This window comes from Vespa velutina, chromosome 19, assembly GCF_912470025.1.
Source record: "Vespa velutina chromosome 19, iVesVel2.1, whole genome shotgun sequence".
NCBI classification, from domain to species: Eukaryota; Metazoa; Arthropoda; class Insecta; order Hymenoptera; family Vespidae; genus Vespa; species Vespa velutina.
The window spans coordinates 3,478,754-3,501,306 of record NC_062206.1 but is presented as its reverse complement, the minus strand read 5'-3'; the positions used below and the strand labels follow the sequence as shown (position 1 = coordinate 3,501,306).

The following is a 22,553-nucleotide window of genomic DNA, read 5'->3' as shown; positions in this document are numbered from 1 at the left end:
TCCATACAATACTATTCTTTCTGTAAGAAATACTATACTTTGTGATATCGATTCAATGAAGATGACAATAATATAGGGTAAGACAATAACTTTCTTATATCACTATTCTTTTTTACTTTATGCTTACATTGCGCTTACTTTGCGCTTATCTTACGTTTACTCTGCCCTTACCTTCCGCATTTGTTTCAAGTCTCTACGGTTTTTATTTCCGGACATATTCTCATGTAAATGAAATGTTGAAAAAAATTTTTCTTCGGTAAAAAATAATTTGTTTATTAATTATTTATTAATTTATGTAATTTTTCAAGTTAGCCGTTAATCTAAATTTTTCTCTTTGAATAAAATAAAAAGAATTTCTTTCGTAAGAATTTGTTTATAAAAAGTATTTATAAAAAATTGTTTATTAGTTATTAACGATAAATTAAAAAAATAGAGAAAACTACCCTTAAAAATGATATTTGTTTCAAGTCTCTACAATCTTTATTTCCGAACATATTCCCATGTAAATAGAATGTAAAAAAAAATTGTTTCTTTGGTAAAAAATAATTTGTTTATTAGTTATTTATCAATTTGTATAATTTTATAAATCAGTTGCAATTTGAATATTTCCTTTTTTATGAAATAAGATAAATTTAATTCGTAAGAATTTGTTTATAACAAATTGTTTATTAGTTATTAACAATCAGTTGAAAAAATAAACGAAAATTTATCCTTTAAAATGATATTTGATTCGAGTCTCTATGATTTTTAGTTTCGGAGATATTCCCATTTAAATGGAAGGTATTTAGGTTGACCCATTGATCTATATAATTTCATTCAAATTGGTTCAATGACACACTGACCTATATAAATTCCAAGAATTTACGCGACATACTATTACTACTACTCGTACTACGAACAGCTGTACTATATTAATTATGAATGAAAATTTTTCAAATGGAATATCTTCCGAACGAAAAGTCGTAAAGACTTGAAAGAAGCATCGTTTTCAAGCGTGATTTATTATTTATTTATTTATTTAAATATTACAACAATATCGTTATAATAAAATCAATTTTGTTAATAATTTTACAAAATTGAATTTTTTTGTTCTTTCGTTAAAACGACTTAACCGATAATGAAATCATTAAAATTTTTATTATACTTACGTGAATTTGATTTTGTTTATTTAAAATACGATATAAAAGATTTATTAATAATTATCAATGTATGAAATTGAAATATCAGAAATTTTAAAGATTTTTCTTTCGTTATAAGTATTCTGGGGTCTAATCTTGAGCTCATCTTGTTATTAATTTGGCCAGCTCGGTAACATAAGATTTTTGTAAACGAAGTTTCTCTATATTTTCAAAAAGAATAGCAATATTAAAAGTGATAAAAATTATAGCATCATCCTGTGTAATATAACGTAATGATAAAACGATTACTGTGGTAATAGCAATAATAAGCAATAGTTTAAATTAGTTTAAAAAGGAAGTCAAGTAGAAGTAAACGTGCTACTTATTCTTTTTCTTGATCAAAACATAAGAAATATCGTTCTTAGTATATTTAGGTATGCATATATCTTTTGTAGTATTGCTGATCAAGATTTCTTGAATCGAGAAAAAAAATGATATGCTCGTGTTCGTAGCATCTTCCAATAGGTTTTATCTTAACTGTCATCTTAGACATAGAAGTCGCGTATCGAAAGTAAGAACAAAAGAAGGTCGATCATGAGATAGAAGTAAGATAAGAAGGAAGAATTCTCTTGCATTTTCCAAGGAAAAGTAACAAACGGTTTTATCGTCTCACGTTATCCGAGCTCTCGGTGTTTGGAGTCTCGTAACCAGTGTCCTCGTTTCTTTGGATCGTTCTAATAAAACTAGAGGTTTAGGAATTACGGCGTAACTCCTTTTTACGAGCAAGCTGCCTTTAATCCCGCGGAACTCGGCCTCCTTCTCGTTTATTTTCGTTCCTTTTCATTTCTTTTCTTTTCTTTTCTTTTCTTCTCTATGTCTTATTTTTCTTTGTCTTCTTCTTCTTCTTCTTCTTCTTCTTCTTCTTCGAGATGTTGGAAAAATCTACTTCTGACCTCGAGAAGGAAGAAACTCGTACGTCACTGCAAAGGTGTCCCATTCTTTTCCGTCTCGTCTACGTGAGAGAACTCCGAGATAGCCAGTAATATTTTTGGACGGAAAGTATACTCTCGATCTTCTTATATCTCTCGTAACTTGTAATAGAAGGATCGATCGTTTAAGATTAGTCGAAAGAACGTATTAATTCGAATAATGTATGAACAAACTTTGTCTATCAAAAGAAAAATTGTTATCCATTTAATTCAATTATATATTTATAATTATTCTTAAAGAAGAAAAATTCTTTTGAAATTATCTTAAAATGAAACTTTATATCTCTCTTTTAAAAATTCTTTCCTTATTAAAAATTTCATTAAAATTATTTTTGAATAAGAAAAGTTTGTTTTAAATACTTTTGAAATAAAAGGAAAAGTGTTTAAACAGAACAGATATAATTTTTCGGTAGATAAAATAGTTGTTGAATTTTTTTGAAAATAATACGAATCATCTGCTGCTATAGTTTCGTCTAAAGTTATTCAGTAAGAGTTCTCCCTAGACGCTTATACCCCAATTTTTGTGTTTGCTTATTCTCTCGGGACCTACTGATAAAAATTGAAAAGAGAAAATGACACATCGTTGCCTTCAACTAACGTTTACGTATTTAAATTTTTAAAATTTATGAAATTTAAATTTAACTAGCATTTCTTTCTCTTCCCCTCTCTCTCTCTCTCTCTCTCTCTCTCTCTCTCTCTCTCTCTTTCTTTATTTTTCATATACCTGGTTGCGTAACGAATAGTAATAAAAGAAAATGAAAACAAATTGATGATTCGAGAGTGTATTTTACGAATTGTTTTTTTACTATCTCAACATTATTTTTGGAAAAACTACGTTGAAGTTGTAACAATCTTTCTAGCGTATTTCATTGATTACCTTTCGAAGGTGCCATAAAAAAAAGAAGAGATACTCGATGGTAGGAAAGATCGAAAGGGTATTGCTTCTCAAGTACTTTTTAGGAACCTCGTAAGACGAACTTTTTCGACGGATTCTCTCGATTAGTTTCTAGCACCTTTTCTTAGATCGATCCTCTCCAACTTCCAGTTACATTAGCTTGCTGAATAGAACGAGTAAATTTCGATAATTGTTACGAATGGGTAGGTCGATTCCCAAAAGTAATAAGTTTTCTTAAAATTATCTTCTATAATTAAACGTGACACGTTGTGTTTTTCTTTTTACAGATCTTAATTTATTCTATTTTTTTTTTAAATTGAAAGGGAAAAGGGTGTGGCCGTTAAAAATTGTGAATAAAATCATTCGAATTAAAGTGATACTTAACGATAATTAATAATAATGATGTTAATTATAAAAATCTAATAATAATATCAAAACAATCATAATTTGAAAATAACGGATGATATGATAATGATTGTTATTATAATAGTAGCGTGTGCGGAATGGAAATTAGTCGAATCGTGGCAAACAGAGATATTTTCGTACAGTTGTATCATCATTTGTATCATTCCAGTTAACGATGGAAATATGTACGAAGTATTTAGAAAATTTTATCTTGTAGATATATATGAGTGCATGTATATGAATCGATTGTTTCTCCTCTTTCTCGTTACATCGCGCCACGTAGAAATAAGCTTCAAGACAACGTATTTATCCTGAGCTCTCGCTAGCTACCAGGATTTCCTATCTTCGAAATGAAATCTCTTCGAAGCAAAGTGCAGTAATGGAACGATGCGAACTAAGAAGGGCCAAGAGAAATTCCCGTACGGCCTGACCGAGTAAACTCAAAAATGTTTGCTAAAGTAAATAGAGAAAAAGCGTTGGAAATTTGTTCTCCTTCCTTTACTTTCTTGGCACAGTTTGTATATCTGTTTTAGCGAGAAAGAAACTGGATTCTTTTCGATACTGACCATTCGAATTCTTAAATCACCGGATACGTGCTTTTTTCTTGTTTCTGTAGAATAAATTGAAAAATCTATTTCGTTTTTTTGGCCTCTCGGAAATTCAGAGCATAGTGAAAGAAAGTTTATTATATTTTAAATACCCTTAGGATGTATTTTGCACATTTTATATTACATGTTATAATTTATATTACAATATGTTTGCTCAAGAGAGAGAGAGAGAGAGAGAGAGAGAGAGAGAGAGAGAGAAACAAAGAAATATAATTTATTTCCATTGGTTTCAAGAGGAGTGCAGAAAACAAGGAAAAAACATTATAACAGAGTAAGAAACAAATGCAGTGAAAATGTGGTACGGAATAATAAACAATAAAGTTATCATTATAGTACAGCACTCATAATAAAATATTAGAATATTATAAGAAATTCAGTGATAAATGTAGTTTTAAATGTTTGAATATCTATCTATATACATCTACATCTAGAGAGAGAGAGAGAGAGAGAGAGAGAGAGAGAGAGAGAGAGAGAAAAGTGTAAATATAGATGCCGACCAAGAAATTAATTTATGCATTAAAACTAAGAAGCCAACTAAAAACGTACCGTGTTAAAGTTATTAAACATTCTCCTTTCACAAAACATGTGCTCTTTCTTTCTTTCTCTTTCAAATAACTGCAAATTATGTCACTAGTTCCTCTCTTCAACGGAATGTTCGAACAAGAATATATTTTCAGAAAATTTCAAAGGACTACAATTAAAATCTATTAAAATGACTTATTACCAAGCTTTTGATAGTAATCATTCGTTGAATTCAAAACGTATCAAATTATTTAACGCGTAATAAAAGGAACTCCATTATGTTAATATTTTATATAGTATATTGCTTTGACCAAAAACTCATATCGCGCGTTTTTCTTTCTTTCTTTTTTTTTTTTTTTTTTTTTTTTTTTTTTTTATCGTTTTAATTATATTAAAATGAACAAAAACTATGAAAATATGAATTAAAGTTAGTTTGTTCTTAGTTAGACAACATCAACGTCATATCGACGGAAGAGTAAGGAAGAGTAAGAAAGAGTAAGGAAGGGTAAGAAAAGGAGAAGGGAAGCTCCTGTCCGTTCAATGAAGTTTTGACGGTAGATTTGAAGGCATCCGCACGTCGATGACGTCGAAAAGCCCGATCGAGTTGACGAGAGAGTGCTGTTGCGTCGTCCGTGTGACCGCACCCGCATCCTCCTATCTCGCCAAATAGCTCGAGACATTCATGAAGATAGACAACGGGCTACACTCGCATCCGACATTGTTTCCTAGCATCTTCCCCAACCCTCTCATCTATCTCGATAGTGCTGCCTTACGTAATAGGACTTATGCATACAACACACGACTATGTTCTCACGAACCGCTTTCCCAGTATCATGTGTGAAGATTAGATCGTCCCATTTCAAACACTTTCTTTTTGAGCAGTTGGCATTTCAGGCCGTGCAACTTTAATGAGACGTGTATCAGATCTCTCGATATTTTTATTGGAAGCCTGTTGCTCATACGATACAAATCGAATATCATTGTTTTATCGAGTTTTTAAAGTAGAAGATATTATTACATCGTGTTGATACAAAAATGCTGAGAAAGAGAAATGTATTCAACAGGGCTTTATGCAGCTAAGCTGGTTAAAAAATATTGCACACAAAATGTAGGATTACACGATCGAACATCCAACAAATTTCCGGATCATTTCTTCCTATGATATTTTTTTCCTTTAATTTTGTTGAACCTATAGAAATAAGAAAGATAGGAGAAATGATCGAAAGAGAAGTGTTTCTAATAAAAGAAGACAATAATAAAGGAGTTCGTTTAGAAATCAGTTGAGTATATTTCGGTGAATATCATAGACCGGGGGAATAAAAGGAGAAGAAGAGGAGAAGAAGGGGAAAGGAGAAAACGGATTGGAAGAGATCGTTGGTGAGAGTTCGGCGTCATAGAAATCCTCAGATGGTCCTAGAGACCGCATTCCTACGATTCCGCGTTCTGTACGCGGTGACACAGTATATTGACTGAGGGTGGATTGTGCGCCCCGACTGATTTGGCGCGGCTGCGCAAATCTGGGCTCGGGCCGGAGCCCCGCCACCACCACCACCACTACCACCATCGCTACTACCAACGCATACGTAGAACGCGTTTAACACCCACCACCCCACCTTTACCACCACCACCTCTCTCTCTCTCTCTTTCTCTCTTTCTCTCTCTCTCTCTCTCTCTCTCTATCTCTCTCTTCTCTCTCCTACTCTCGGAGAAGCGCACTCGCGCGCGCGCGCCCACCCGCAGGACGGCGATATACACCGCGATAAAAACATGTCGATGACAGCCGCCGTACTGGACGTATGGATACGTCGCTCCGTTTCGAGATAACGTTGGGACCGCGAACAGTGAGACGAATAGAGAAAGAAAGAAAAGAAGGAATAATAGACAAACTTATTATTTGTAAGAGTGAGACGCCGTGGAAAATAGATTAGAGAAAAGGAGATTACTATTCGGTGACCAAAGAAGCCGTAGAAGAGGAAGTGGGAAAGGCGCGTGCGGCACTTCTCGTCTTCCTACTCCATCTCCTCTTCCTCCTCTTTTTCCTCTTCTTTCTTCTTCTCCTTGTTCTAGTCCTCGTAGTCTTTCGACTACGAGCCGCTAACTTGGAGGTAGTGCCCCGCGGTTCCCAATTCTGATCGACGCTCTTCTCCTTTGTGCTTTTCTTAAGTGTTTAATATTTTCGCGTAGTGCGTGAAATCAATCGTTTTTAAAAGGGTGCGTTCTCTTCGAAAATTTTGGATTGATCCTTAGGGAAGCATCGAAAGGACCAACTTTCTGTGAATCGTTCGTTTATGCGATGAACGTGGTTTAATGGTTGATCCGCTCAAACTCTTCTGGGTTATTACCAACAGCACCTACCTCGGTACGTTTGTTTTTTCTCGGATACGTGATCGATCGCGATAGCGGAAATGTGAGAGAAAGAAATAAAGAGAGAGAGAGAGAGAGAGAGAGAGAGAGCAAAATTACGTGCCTGGAATAAATTTACGAAAAGTGATGCGTTTTCGAACTTTCGTCCATTCGACGAACTTTCTAACAGAGGCAATCCTTCATTCCTAATGCGTTATATATTATGAGACCAAAAATATGAGGGCTGCTTTTTAAATCGTGTTAATACAAAACTGTCTTGTAAGAAAATTATATTCAATTTTTTGTTTTCTTTTTTTGTTATATCGAAACCGTGTTTTCACTGATTTTTCATCGTTTTAATCGGACGTTTCATTTTAAGTCCTTTGATCTCCGACGGTACATACTCGCGAACGAAAAGATCGATTCTTGAGAAATTGCTCGGTGCAAAAGTTTTAATGGTCTTGTCGTTTCCCGCGATGAGCTTTCTTCGCTCTTTGATCCTTACTTGGTAAAGTTGGATCTTTATGTGTTAAGAATTAGAAATCCTATGTGCGAATATGATCACAATTTTGCGCGCGAAACTTGGCGAAAAAAATTCAGTTCTCTATACTCTGTTCTCGTCGGAATATACATGGATATTATTACTTATTTTTCAATATGTTTGGATAGAAATACGTCGCGGAAACTTTGAGTATGTTGCCGAATCAGCCTGAAAAAGAAATTGATTAGTAACTCTGGCATATTTCAAATATGCTGAAGAATGTTAATAATGAAATATATTAAGTCTATCTTAAAACTTATGATTTTAATTAAATAACGCTTTATTTAAAAACAAAAAAAGAAAATTAAAAAATAATAGAAGAGAGAAATACTTTCTTTAATAAAAGAAGAAATATAGAACGGAGAGAACTTTTCGTTAGACTTAACATATTCCGGCAGGTTCATGAGATGTAGAAAGTGAGAGAAAAAAAATATGTATCTACATATATGTAAATAGGTATAAATATAAGTAAAGAAGCCATATGAGCTAACCTTTCGTAATATCGCGAAGTGGACGTTGCGTCCGAGACTAGAAACGGAGGTAAGCTTTGAATGGGCGGATCTGCATATTGCGAATGCACTTGTGGAAAATTGACTTTATACGATTACGCATCTTCTCATCGTTCTATTCGGTCTAATCTCTTTACGAAGGAAACCTAATTCTGCTCATTTCTCGTTCAAAATTCTTCATATGACGAGTAGCTATTAAAAGAACAAAAAAAAAAAAAAAAAAAAAAAAAAAAAAAAAAAAAAAAAGAAGAAAAGAAAAAGAAAAAGAGAATTTTATTTTTTTTCCTCTCTTACCCTCTTTCACGAAGTACCAATTGTAACGATAATAGCCAAAAAAGCTTTCGTGATTCTTCAAAAGAATTTTATGATTCCTAGTTAATGAAATTTTTGTGACGAACTTTTGAAAGTACATCAAAGTCACGGATGTGGAACGATTGTGTTACTCGAGATTTTTCTCTGCTAGAGCTTTTTGAAGTTTGATGGCATTCGAATACTCGTACGTACTGCTCGATAAGCTTGAAAATATATTGAATTCTCCATCCGTCGGCTATACGTCGGTTGGAAAAATAGAACACGTTTCTATCACCGTCGTCAAGCGGAGTGTGGTAGGATACAAGATGATGGACCGTTGCCCCGATATTTTTACAAGCTAATCTTCCTCTCTCTTCTTCTCTCTCTTTCTCTCTCCATTCCATATTCATTTTTATTAAATATGTAAACGCTATTTGTGCGCAATGGAAATTGAGAATCCATGTCTATTTGTACAGGCTTATAAAATATATTTCGAGCATGAAGAACGAGTAGATAATAAAAAAATATCGATATTTGTTCACTCTTTGAACGCAAATTTTGTAGGAAAAAAGAAAAAAGAAAAAGGACGAGAAAGAGAGGAGATTTTTCTTTGAGCTGACACGACAAAAATCATCCATTTCGGAGTTTTCCCGCGCGCTTCCGATGCAGCTAATATATCACATAACTCGTTTCGTCAGCCTTACAAGTGCAATGTATATTTGTACTTTGCAAAATTACTTGCGAATTTTTAGCCGAGTCAGTGAAAATTTCAATGATTGTGGTATAGTTATGAGAAAGTCACTAATATATCGTTTCACTTGAGATATTTTGTATTATATTTTTTACTTGATACAATTTTTTATCTTAGTTAATATTGAACCTGAATCATTCTTTTAAATCATACTTGAATATATTAATTTTTTCAACTGTATAGTATCTTGAAAATAATAAATTTGTTAAAATAAGAAAAAGAAAATATATTTTTAAGAAATGGAACGAGCAAAAAATATCTAACTATCAAAATCGCTTTGTATTCGTCATCAGTTTCAATAAAATTGAAATCGAATTTTGTCGAATGAACGAAACGTCGAAACTTGGCGCGAAACCACGCGAATGGCTCGCAAGGGATTACCGTCGGAAACAAAAGTATTGCTTTACAAATCCAGCCTTCGTTGCCGACGCGTGTTGCATGCGATAAATTCAAAGTGTTTTTTTTTTTTTTTTTTTTTTTTTTTTTTTTTATCTGTGTACATCCAATGAGGTGTATTAATGGTATCTGCTGGAAATATCCTCTCCACTATTCAAGTCTCTTCTGTTACTCCTCTATTCCTATCTTATATTTTAATATGTCTAATATTCACATGTGTTGAGCTTATACTACTTACGTCACATTATATTCTTTTCATTAGAAATAAAAAAACAAGAAAAATAACACGCAAACACCGGAATCGTGTTTTTCACAAAGTTGAACGGACAGAAGAATTTCAAGAAAGAATTTTCTAATTTTAGAAACGAGAGTGACCCAAAAGAAAAAGTCGTTTTTACTTAGGAAAAAGGAAGAACGAAAGAGAGAAAGAGAGACAGTAGTGATATACGCGTGACCAAGCTGTCGGATCCTTTTCAAGTAACTAAATAACCGTCTAAGGAATTCGTCCGTGTGGTTAAGATAAATGCACTCCTATGTGCGTAGTGTACTTGTTTGTTTGTGTAACAAGCGTATTTTATTATTTAATCCCCTTAAATTCTTCCGGATTATAGCACTTATGCTGTGGAATTCTCGTTTGGCAGTTCTTCCTCTCTCTCTCTCTCTCTCTCTCTCTCTCTCTCTTTCCGTAGAGAAAACATTCACGTTAATTAGCATTCACATCCATGTTCCACGTATCTGTTTGGTCCATGCCCATTTCTACGCATACCTGAGTCTGAACGCGACTCTCCGGCATTTCTTTCCTTGCAATTTTTTTTTTTTTAACCTTTACACTTTTGTTAGATTGAAATTGTCGAGGGGAAATAACTCATGTGAAAGCAAGCCAATTCTCTAAATCTTCGATTTAACATGTTCATTATCACGTTCATTTTATTTTTTATTATTATTATTTATTATTTTTTTATTAATTAAAATCAGATGCAAATGAAAGAAGATACGAGAGAAGTGGTCATTAATATTCAAAACTGTAATTTACACATCTGCATTTTATGATAAGTAAACTTTCCTTTCATTTAAAAAAAAAATAACAATTTTAGAATTATAAATATTTTGTAGAATTTAAAATTAACTTATTAAATGCCATAAGTTCGATTATTCAAAGTATGAAATGATATAAAATATAGGTAGACTTTCAAGAAAAAGAAAGGAGGGAAGTTAAAGTCGTGAAAAAAGTACATCTTAGCATGTCGCTTGTTGGAGAAAAGGACGACCTAGATTTTTGAAAAATTACTATCTTTATCCGCGTGAGTGCTAAAGCTTTTACGTATATATGTGTATGTGTATGTGTGTGTATATATATATATATATATATATCATATATATTATGGACGATTCTAAATGATATAAAAGTAGTGCGTGTATAAACAGAATGTTCTCTTGCATTTAATTATCTCTAGTGTTTACGCATACACAGATTTCCTTTCGTGATTTTTATCTCGACCACAGGATGATAATCATGTTTATGTCTTCAGAAATCGTGAATCGTCATAAACTAAAAAAGAAAGTCGTATGTTAATACTTACAATGGAATACGATGGTGCAGATTTTTTTTCTAACTTTTGTTGTCCACTATGAAAACACAACTTAACTAATTTTCCTTTTTTTCTTATTTCGAATAAGCTTTTCTTTTAATCGTCTTATACTTTCGGCGTTAATTTTTCTTTAAGTAGGAAAAATAGGAAGGATTCCTCTCATTTTTATTTTTATTATACTGGACTTTTATTACAGCTGATTAATCAGCTTTGCTTCTTTGGTTTATTTAAAAAGATCAAAAAGAAACATTTTCATGTTTGTATAATTTTTTTCTTTCAAAGACTTGCTCGTTGAAATACAACTTTTAAATAATCCTTTTTTTTTTTTTTTGTAGAATAAACAACGTCGATTTATTAGTCTTTCAATTTTTATATATTCTGTGTCAATGAAAGAGAACAATGTGAACAATAATGCGCAATAACAATGATGATTATATCTTTATCAAAGGATACAAAGTCGAGAATAAAAGCATACGTTGCATAGAGAACAAAATTTGTCAGAGTTGAAAAATGGTGCTATAGCACATTTAGTTTCGATTGTAGGCTAGCTTACGATTAGGAATCCTATATCATATGTGACCAGTTTCTCGATATTGCCACGAATTTTTCTTTCTATCTTTATCTTTATTCTCTCACACACACACACACACACACACACACACACACACACATACACTTTGGCTCGTCATATCGTATTAAATGGAACGATAACGTGTGCCAAACAAATAGAGCGCACATTTTATACGGGCGTTTCTATAGGGTGATATCAAAACATCGTATACGCGTAAATCTATATATCCCATTTATTTCTCTTTTATGCTTTCTATTTTTCGACGTAATATCGTTGTTAGAACATAGAAAACGATTTGCTATTTCTAGTACGTTTAGCTTTATAGAAAAATTGAAAAGTAAAAGTAAAATATCGAAAGTATAAATATGTTTGAAATAAACAAAAAAGAAAAAAAAAAATCCGAAACTTGGACCATTCTTTTTTAAAGATCGTTGAGCTTACTCTATTTGTAGGACTAATAACGTAATGGACATTTGAAAAACAAGAATACACAAGAAGGATGCTACGTTAAAAAAAATAAAAAAAACAAGGAGAATGCGTTCGTTCCGTAGTTGCGTTTTAACGCTATATTGGGGACTTAATGACGCGTAGTCGGGTAATCACGGATGTTTCTTGCTTCTCGAGAGGAAAAAGCATAAAAAGTTTCTTTACGAAACGTTCGCCGATATTCGAGTCTATCTTTTCTATTCTTTTTCTTTTCTTTCATTTGCCTGCATCATTAAAGTTTTCTTTATCGCATTGTACAAAATCGATGAACTCCGGAATACTTGATAAAAAAGAAAACAAAAAGAAAACAAAAAGAAAAAGTAAATCGACCTTTCGATCCTCAAGATTGTCGTTTTGCCAAAATTTATTACCGTTCAGATGTTTCTTTTAAACTTCTATAATGTAACTTTAAAATCACACTTTTTATTCATATCGACGTATAAGAAAAATTATAAGCAATTTAATGAAAAGAATCTACGAAAAATGTTCGTAAGTAATTACACTTTATAAGTTTTATTACGAAAAGAAATATAAATATTGAAATTATACCACTAGTAAAACAATGAGAACAAATTTAATCTATAAATGTATTTTTTATCGAGAAAGTTAATAAGCTGACAGATGAAAGTTAAAAAGTTTGTAATTTCTGGCATAAAGATTTTTCGAAAACATTTTTCTACCAAGTAACGATAAAACAAGACTTTCTTTATTGCTTATTTTCGACGAATCCTCTTGAGATCTCGATAGTTCGATAATGGATATACGGAGAGAAGATGCTTATCGTGAATCGTAGATTCGACCTGAAAATGCTCTATCGAGACTCGTTTTCTTTCGCTATTAATCAATCCAGAACGTCGATACGAAATACCAGATAAATCGTTCGGACGTTGTTGTCGTTTTTTTTTTTTTTTTCTTTTTTTACCTTCTTTTGCTCCTCTTCGTCGACGTTCTTGTCATGAAATGGGGGTGGTTATCGTAACAGAAATTGGTTGTATCAATTGAACGGTGAACGACACTGAAAAATCGCTTTAAAATTACATTTAATGATCGGGATCCGATACGAAACTATTACGTTCTTGTTACAGAGATATTATTATCCTGATCAATTTTGTTAACAGAATGCAATGGTCGAATCATTTCGCATCAAATGTTATCTAATATTCTCTGAATAACGTTTGTCGAATCAAAAATATAATACAGATCGTAGTTAATTTACTATAATGCTACGAATAAATGCCAGAGTTAAAGCTCGATCCATTTGTTATTGACAATTTCTCTATAAAAGTTTGTAATAGAAAGATGTGAGAAAAATTTTATCGCACTAATAATATTTTCCACAGGCATTTTTCAGAGATGTATGAATATCTCTTATCGTATATGAGATAAAAGAATGTAAAAGTAGATATATAGTGTGGAATTAAATAAAATGTAAAAGGTAAAAAGATTTATGAAGGAGATATAAAAATCAGAATTTTTTTTTGGGCCGTTAAATCGAATATAGCAAGTGATAAAAAACGTTGAGACTATAGAGATCTTCTGAGTTGAGAAAAAGTCATAAAAGAGGGAGGAAGAAAAAGAGAGAGAAAGGTGAATCGCAAGTGATTACGTTTAACGGCGTTAATGAATTAGTCACAGTATGCCTTCTTGCCTGACGAACGAACAACTATCCAACTTCCAAGATTCCGATCTTCCGACGGTAGACGATGCCCTTTGGCGATGATGCAGATTTTTTTGATTTTCTTAACACCTTTCAACTTTTCCTTTTTTCTTTTTTTACTCTTGCCTTTTCTCATCGTTCGCTAAAAATATAAATCCTATAAAGATATGCTTATCATGAAGTCAAGTTTTCTGTAATAATTTAAATGGCGAATTTAATCAAACGTTGTAGTACGCGAAATATTTTTATAATAAATATTCAGCAATGTAGACCTAAACTGTAAATATTCAATTTTTTTTTGCTTTGTTTTTTTTATTATGAATTATATAAGATGATATGGAATAAGTAAAAAATATAGATGTATAGAATAAGTGAATAATGATACGTAGATAAAATAATTGACATCAAATATGTTAACGTACTCACAAATTCATTACTTAATTGTATGAATATTTTTTGAATACTTTTTTTTGTACTGTTGATAAAAATTGTACAAGTGCATTAATCTTCCTAATCTTCCCTTTTTTTTTTTTTTTTACTATATATCCAATCATAAATTTATTACTTTTAAAGTTACTTTAACCTTCTGTTACTTCATAAAAAGATTCTTCTAGAAAAAAAAAATTGCCCATGCAATAAAAAATATCTTAAACCACAAGCTATAATAATTTTCAATATTAACTTACGGTGAAGTTTTCACTAAATAATAAATAAAACATAATATAAAAGATTGTTCAACGTTAAAAGAATAGATATATACAAAACTTTTCTCCCTTCGCGTAAATATTATATATTTTATAAGTTTTAAAAGATTGATGTAGAAATGAAAGAAAATATAGATAATATTCAATGAGACGATTCAATAAAGTTTTGATTGCCATAGATAGAATCGATTGTTCTACGTTAAGGATATACGTATATCAAAATTTTCGGTATAAATTATTCAGCGAAAAGTCAATAGAAGGGAACGATACAACGGAAAACGATCCCTCGAAAATCAGATTATCTTCTACTCGTCTCTAGTGGGAAAACTGAAGTTTAGGCGTGAAGCTGACCTCGAACGACCTCGATAATATGACTCCATCAGCAGAGTTCCCTCCAACATCAAAATTTCGTAACTCTTCTCTTCAGATTTTGAGTTTGGTAGTTCGTCTTGACTAAAAGTAGACAAACGACGTGTCCGTATATGCTGGCGCCGAGAATTTTCCAAGAGACGACCTCAATGCTCTCTTTCTCTCTATACCTCTTTAGCCCTCTTGGGAAACTCGCATGGCCTCTCCTGAGTAATATGGCGCTCCCATTTCACAGCGGTTCCTATTAATGACCTCGTTCGAGCGACAAGTGCTTTCGATTACGCTTGCGAATTGCCATGAGGATCTTAACTTCCGGGAAATTACCTAGCTCTTTCTTTTTTACTTTAACTTCATCACTCCTACTCCTCGTTGTTTCTAACCGCGAATCAACAAAGACGATCATAATGTATGAACATACATAGTATAATTGTATTGAAAAATAATTAATTAACGATCATAATGATCATGATGAATAATTAGTCATCGATCTTTTGTACGAGTATTGCAAAGGAAATACTTAATGCATTCGCTCCATTTTCACGACATTTTCGTCGACTCTCGTTGTACAGTAGTTTTTGCCTGGGCATCATTGTAGAATACCATATTGATGGTTCATTAATCAAGTATTAGCATACGATGAATATATTCATAACTTGGAAGAGAAAATATATAGAAGTTTACATTAGTCAATTCGAACTTTGTTGATTTTTTACTCGGGTTACAATCGTGTACATTCTTTTTTTTTCCTCGTTTATTGTCTAATCATTTTCACTTTACTCAATAATGTCAGTAGCAACTTGTTCTATGTTCAAGAAGAAGAGCAAAGTTCGCTGTGATTTCTTTTGACAAGCTCGACATTTAATTTGTCGAATTATCTTTGCGAAAAATGAAGAGAGAGAGAAAGAAAGAAAGAGAGAGAGAGAGAGAGAGAGAGAGAGAGAGATAACACGAAAGATCCATTATTTCTATGGATGTATTTAGTAATAGAATAATTGGATTCATTTCGTAACGCGAAGTGTTCGTCTTGTACTTCAATTGCGACTAAATTAATCCTTTTAACCCTTTTGCAAGTGAAATCTCGTGATTATGGTATTAAAAGAAAATTTTTTGTAATACTTGCAAAAAGTTATGGTATCTTAATAAATATAATACCATATCAATCTTATATACATTTAAATTGTATCCAATTTTTGACTTATTTATTTTTGAACGAATATACACAAGATTTAAAAAAATTTTGATATCTCTTATTTTTGATGAACATTGAAAGAACAGTTAACATTGGAAAGAGGATTTCCTGGGTTTCATTTGAATCTCATCTTTCGGATTAAAATCCCAAAATCGTTTCGATCTCAACGTACGGCTGATCGATCGAATATGCAACTGAAAGCAAATCAAGTTTTGTCGGCTATTGCGTCGAGAGCGAGTTTTGTAACGAGTAAATGGAGGGAGAAAAGAGAAAAAGCGAGAGAGATTTGTTACGAGCGTGGATCGTTTAGCAACAAAAAACTGGATCGACTGTTATTTTTTGAAAACCAAAAGGATCGTTCTCTGTCATGAGTAATCGAATTAGTCTCTTCTTTCATATAAATCTATAACGTGTTCTATTTCCTTATCTCTTGTTTATATCACTTTTTCTCTCTCTCTCGCTGTAGATATTTTATTTAAAGTAAAATAAAACTTATATTTTTAAAATGATTGCATACAGTTTTATACGTTAGCCAAGATATCAACAAAAAAAAAAAACAAAAAAAAAAAAAAACCAAAAAAAAACAAAGAAAGAAATAAATAAAAAACAATACGTTCAAACAAAGCTGGTTGAGAAATAAATGGAAAAGTAATCATACCCGGTTACTTCGATAAACATGTTTGTGTTGGAAAAATGGACAAATGGAAAAATAAATAAATAAACAAATTAATTAATAAATAGAGAGAATAGGAAAACACGTGATGGTATATAATTTCATTTTCCGTATCAATTCACAGTGTTATACACAAAACGAAGAGAAGTCACTCTAGTGTTTTAGAGAAAAAGAGGAGCTCTCTTTTTTCCCCATCTCTTGAAATTATTTTGGCAAGCTTTCAAGAGTGGCAACGAAGGGAGGGTAGACGAGAGGGTAGAGTGAAGAGCATAGCTGTGCGTCGCGCCAAACCAAATTGGAATTACATGAGAGCCGCGAACATTGGCGGGAAAATACACGAATGGAATATCGAATGCGTGATATTTCGTGAATTCCATGCAGAATATCCATATCTTAGTTTTGGATATGGTGCAGGTTCATGAATACACAAATTTAACGAGTCATCTAACTCACCTAATCACATTTACTCAATTTCACCAGCATTTCTGTTATCCTAGAAAATGTAAAATTTCTGCTTCGTAAGAACCATACAAATCCTTTCCTTGAGAATTTTATCGACTGGAAGATAGATACTTATGGATAAGTTTGAGTAATTTTATATCTCAATTTAGGCGACACGCTCGAATAATTCTCAATGTGGTGTGACTATTGAAAATTTTGATTTACTTCAAGTACTATTATAATCGATCTCGAAAGAGATACAATATTTTCTATTTTCTCATAAAAATATTATAATAAAACAACATGCGTGTATATAAGAAATTTATAATAGATATATTTGAAAATAAATCTATTTTCTTTCGTTTCTTTTTTTTTTTTTTTGTTTTGTTTTTTGTTTAAAGAAAGAAATTGAAGATATTATCGGGTTAAAAAGATTTACAGTTCCCAGCAAAATAGAATCCTCGAAAGTGAAAAGTTCGTAACCTTCGTGACCGGTTAGTTCTTGCAAGCGACAGATACAAATGATTCACTTAGAGCAAAAGAAATCTTTAAAGAAAGAGAAACAATAAAGATGGGTCGAAAAGAAAAATAGCAAGGCTAGTTAACGGTCACGGATAAGTTTCGAAGAATAACGCGTTGGTAATCTTTTTTATCTCGAATCGACTCAAACTTTTTCTACCAGAGAAGTTGAACTTTTGTGGTTCACGCTTACACACGTTAGAATAGTTAATGAGTTTTTCCTCAAAGTTTATCTTCCAAGAGAGAATTTTTACGGTGCTTTTATAACAAATTACCGACATGAATATTTGAGAAAGTAGATGGATGTTAAAATTCGATGGGTATTGCAGGAACTAACTAATCCTACGATAAAACTTGATTTCTACCCTTTTTACTTTTTCTTGAAAAAAGAAAGAAGAATATTATTATGACAAGAGGCAATGTACTTAATCGGCAAATTTCCTCAAAGATTCTTTAAAACGACTGGCAAATAATACTTTATTCTTTCTCTTTGAAATGAAACGAATGAAGAAGGAAGGAAATATGATAAATCATTGGAAGAAATTTTTGATAAAAAGAAAACGCCCAATATTTTCTGAGTAAATAAACTAGTGCAAATACAAAGCTCCTCGTCATACGTGAGAAACGTGAGTATCGTAATTCCAGAGAAAATGATTATCCGCTTGCCGTAATTATTCTAGGCAAATGCCATCGCAGATTAGTTACGGTGCGTTTACACAGTCGCCTGTAGAAGAGTAGCAGGCACGATTAAACGTAGCGAACAAGCGATAAATCACGACCGCAGTATCCTGATATTTTTCTCGATTAACTGTAACCCGTTGGTCCATGTACCGATCGACTCTACTTCATCTTCATTCTCTTTCACTTCCTCTTTTTCACTCGAATTCGTTCTTTCCAGATCTCTAATTGCATTCCACTTCTAATGCGAAAAGAGAAAACACAATTACGAGAATTAGGTCGGCCATAGCAACGTTTATTCGTCGAAGGATTAATGTCGAGATCTTTTTTTTTCTCCCTCTCTCTCTCTCTCTCTCTCTCTCTCTCTTTCTCTCGTTTTCTCTTTTTCTCTTTTCATATTATAATCCATAAACTCATAATCCTAAGATCAAAGAATGTTCTCTTTATTATTTTAGAAAGAATTAAAGAGGATAATAATAAAGTATATTATACCAAAGTGTGAAAAATCTCTAAGTATTAATTGCAGATATAAATAAAGAAAATGTATCGAGATAAGAAAATAACTAATAAATGTAACAATAAAATAAGAACAAAAATAGAGAGAGAGAGAGAGAGAGAGAGAGAGAAAATTTATTTTATCAGGATGAAAAAACTGCAGATATAAATTGATATTAATAGAAAGTATAAAGTAAAGTTAACAGTACAAAATATAAAGTTACAAATATTTCAAAAAGTCATAAAATATAACAAAGTAATAAAGACAGAATAAAAATAAAATGTATTATTTTAAAGTTGAAAATTAACGTGTGTAAATATCACAAAATATCATAATATATATTATCTATTTGTAATAATGAAAGAAAAAAAAAATATATATATATATAAAGAGAGAGAAAAAGAGAGAGAGAGAGAAAGAGAAAGAAAATAGTAGGGAGAAATAATTAATATTCTAAGAGAAAATGCCATAAGTTTCCAAGCTATTGAACTATAGTGAGAATGACCGAGAAGTTCGTTTAAAATTCCAGATCGGTAGCGTTAAAAAGTTTGGTCGTAAGATCGAAAGTGACGGTAGGAGCAGCTCGGCAATTTGTCGTTTTCGAGACACGGCCGACTTTTCGTCGCCACCACTACTACGATCCATTTTCGTGTGTATGCATCCTCTTTCTCTCTTTCTTTTTTTCTATTCTACCTTCGCTACCGTTTTAACGATGGACCATTAATAGCTTTGTCGCTAACGTCGACGCACTTTTACGATATTCTGATTTATTCGTTCGTTGGGCCATATTTAAGCGGCGTTAAATACGTTGGCGTTTTGCCAAACCTCCCATATCATACCTTTAACCCTTCTTTACTCTCGTTTAGCCTCTCACTAAAAATCCCTATTAACTGATTCATAATGTTGCTGATAATAATTTTCGATCGAGTAAGTAAAATATATGAGGTTTATGTTCGACATTTCGTTTATCCATGAAATGATAATAATGACTTTTCCATCTCTCTCTCTCTCTCTCTCTCTCTCTCTCTCTCTCTCTTTTAAATAACGTAGACAATTCTCTAAACTCATATGTAAAGTTAATTTGTAGATGGAATATGTACGAATGCGCACTATGATAGATTGAAATAGCTATGAATGTGGAAAGCGAAAGAAAATACGTTACTTTACGTCTACTACTTGAATTTGCCAGAGGTAAAAGCTATAGGATCCACAGTCTGTTTAAGAGATCCTTTTAAATTAACAGTGGCTTATCTCTAATAAATTAAGTTCAGATATTACATTTAAAGAGAATCATTAATTTAAAATATTTTAATAATTTAAATAATTTACTTTACGACGTTAAAAACACATACTATCTATATAATAATTATTTTATTATACGATTTAAATTTTGATACTTATTTCTAATGTTATATCATTATTTTTCTGTTTTAAACTATCGAATATTCTTAATGAAATATTGTTCTTATTAAATCCCTTATCGATATATCTCTATTAATGATCATAATATTTTTTTATAAGTTTATACTAACTACGATTTAAAGATCTCTGTTAAATACAAAGTATAAATATAAATATCGAGCAAGTTAATTGTGATCTGTTTTTTTTTTTTTTCTTATTTTTTCGATATCATTGTAGATAACTATCACAAACGTGTGAATCATACTCGGTCATTATAAGTATAAATACCACAGAGTAAGCATAATCCTCGATTATTTTATATATTAGTGAGTTTATTAGCCATCTTAATTAGTGTTTTTAATAATCATTCTAACTCTTACACATTATAATTATCGTTATATAATCATCGTATATAATCATTATATATACATGAACGTATAATCATCGAATTTGTGCCGAGGGAAAATGAATCAATTGTGTGGAAAATGAAAAGTTACGAAACAACGCTTATTTCGTGTTGTCAACCATGTAAAGTAAAACAAATATTCCACTACGTTACGTTCAACGAATTATAAACATCGACATTTTATAAAAAAGCATTTAACCGATACGAAGGAAGGAACCGTTAAAACGTTTTCTATAGTGCTTGTTTCAATAGATAGGTATATATTACGATAACAAAACAACGTAACAATGAGCGTAATCATCGTACATATTCTAATCGAGCAAAATTGTTATTTGCACGAGAACGATCGTGTAACGAACTGGAATCGAGGTACAGAAATGGTCTTTTTCGACTCTCATAAATAGCCGTTTTGTTTTATCCTCCATTAATATCGTTTTTCATTTATTTGAATTATGGGTAAAGCATTAGCTCGATTCCAATGTTAATGGATTAATCGTGTTTTTTTAGGAAAACTCGATGGATATTTTTCGTAAATTCTTTATAAACGGTCACGTAATAAAGGTTTTCGATTGCTCTCAAAATTTTTATTCGTATATTTTTATGAAAACCAATAGGTAATATTTTTATGTAAACAACATTTTATTCGATAATATATGTACCATTTTGATCAATGACCCTTTGCCATCTCCTGGAAAACTACTGAATATGGATTTTATTGTCACTCATTTTCAAAACCAGGCCAATCAGATAAAATTCAACAACATTAATTGATTTTCGTTTTACTACACCTGTATATTCGTTTCACTCAACTTTTAAAATATGCATTAAATCTACCGTAAAATTCTATTCGTTTAGCGTACAATTATTTTCTTAATGAAGCTTTATTTTATTAAATTATTTCTAAATTAATTGAATAGAACCTGTTTAAATCAATATTTAGTATTGGAAAAATGCAAAAATACTGCATCAAGAATATAAATGCTAATGAACATTGAGATCAACCTAATATGTAACACTCAAATGTTCGAATATGTTTCTCACAATTTTTGAACGATGATGTAAAATGATCTTTTACCTGTTTCCTATCTCCCTCACGTTTTCTAACAAACAATTATTCGTAGACGAAAGCTTCGATTCGAGCAAAGACGACAGGAGATTATAACGGATGCAAGAGGAAAATTAATTTTGGTCTTCCATCATTGAAAGTCCAAAAGGGGGGAGAGAAAGAGAGGAAGAGGGAGTGAGTGAGTGAATGAGTGAGAGAGATGCTCTCTCGGTGAACTTCTCGATAGCAAGTAATTCACAGCACGTGCTACACTGCATTTGAGGAAATTGCAACGAACTTGCTCTCTCTCTCTCTCTCTCTCTCTCTCTCTCTCTCTCTCTCTCTTTCTCTCTATCCTTTCTCGTCCTTTGAGCAGTCGAATCTCAAGGCAACCCACAACTCTGCTCGATTTTGCTCATTTCTGTTCGTGGCGCTTTATAAAATGACTTTCGTGAATAAGTAGACCGCCATTGATTTTATAAAATATTATAAAGTGAATTTCTTTTTATTTATTTTTTTTTTATTTATTTTTTTTTTTTTTATTGAAAATGATGCAATTTTTATTTACATAAATATTATATATTTTATATCTATATGAAAATAATAAAATTATCATTTCCTTTTTTTTTTTTTTTTTTTCTTTTACAGCACACATTTTCACAATTCTTTAAAAGTCACGATCTTCTTAGAATTTTGATCCTACATGACTTTGAAAGAGCTGCATAAAAATCAGTGTTCAAAAACGTTTTCTTATGAAAATCTACAAAGTATATATAAGGAATAAAGCTGAAAGAAAAGCACTTTTTTCGAGCTTGGAAGCAGGCTGCTTACATTATCGCCGTACATAGGACGAGATAAAGTTGGCTCGCATGTTTAGCGCTGTCTCGCTGCTTTATTCACGAATATATTACAACGAAATTTATTACCTTCAAGATTTAGCACGAAACGAATGAGATAGATA

General features: G+C 31.8%; 1 protein-coding gene across 13 annotated transcripts in view; it reads left to right on the top strand.

The window, feature by feature from the left end:
* The window catches only part of LOC124955869 (neural-cadherin), a 76,640-nt gene that overhangs the window by 39,249 nt on the left and 14,838 nt on the right, over positions 1-22,553 (top strand). The window contains exon 1 of one of the 13 annotated variants that reach the window (XM_047510927.1): positions 6,301-6,896. The exons of the other annotated variants lie outside the window; for them this stretch is intronic. Within the exon in view, the coding sequence (XP_047366883.1) occupies positions 6,845-6,896 (52 nt within the window). The 5' untranslated portion in view covers positions 6,301-6,844. Of the gene's footprint in view, positions 1-6,300; positions 6,897-22,553 lie in introns of those variants that run through there. 13 annotated transcript variants of the gene reach the window in all.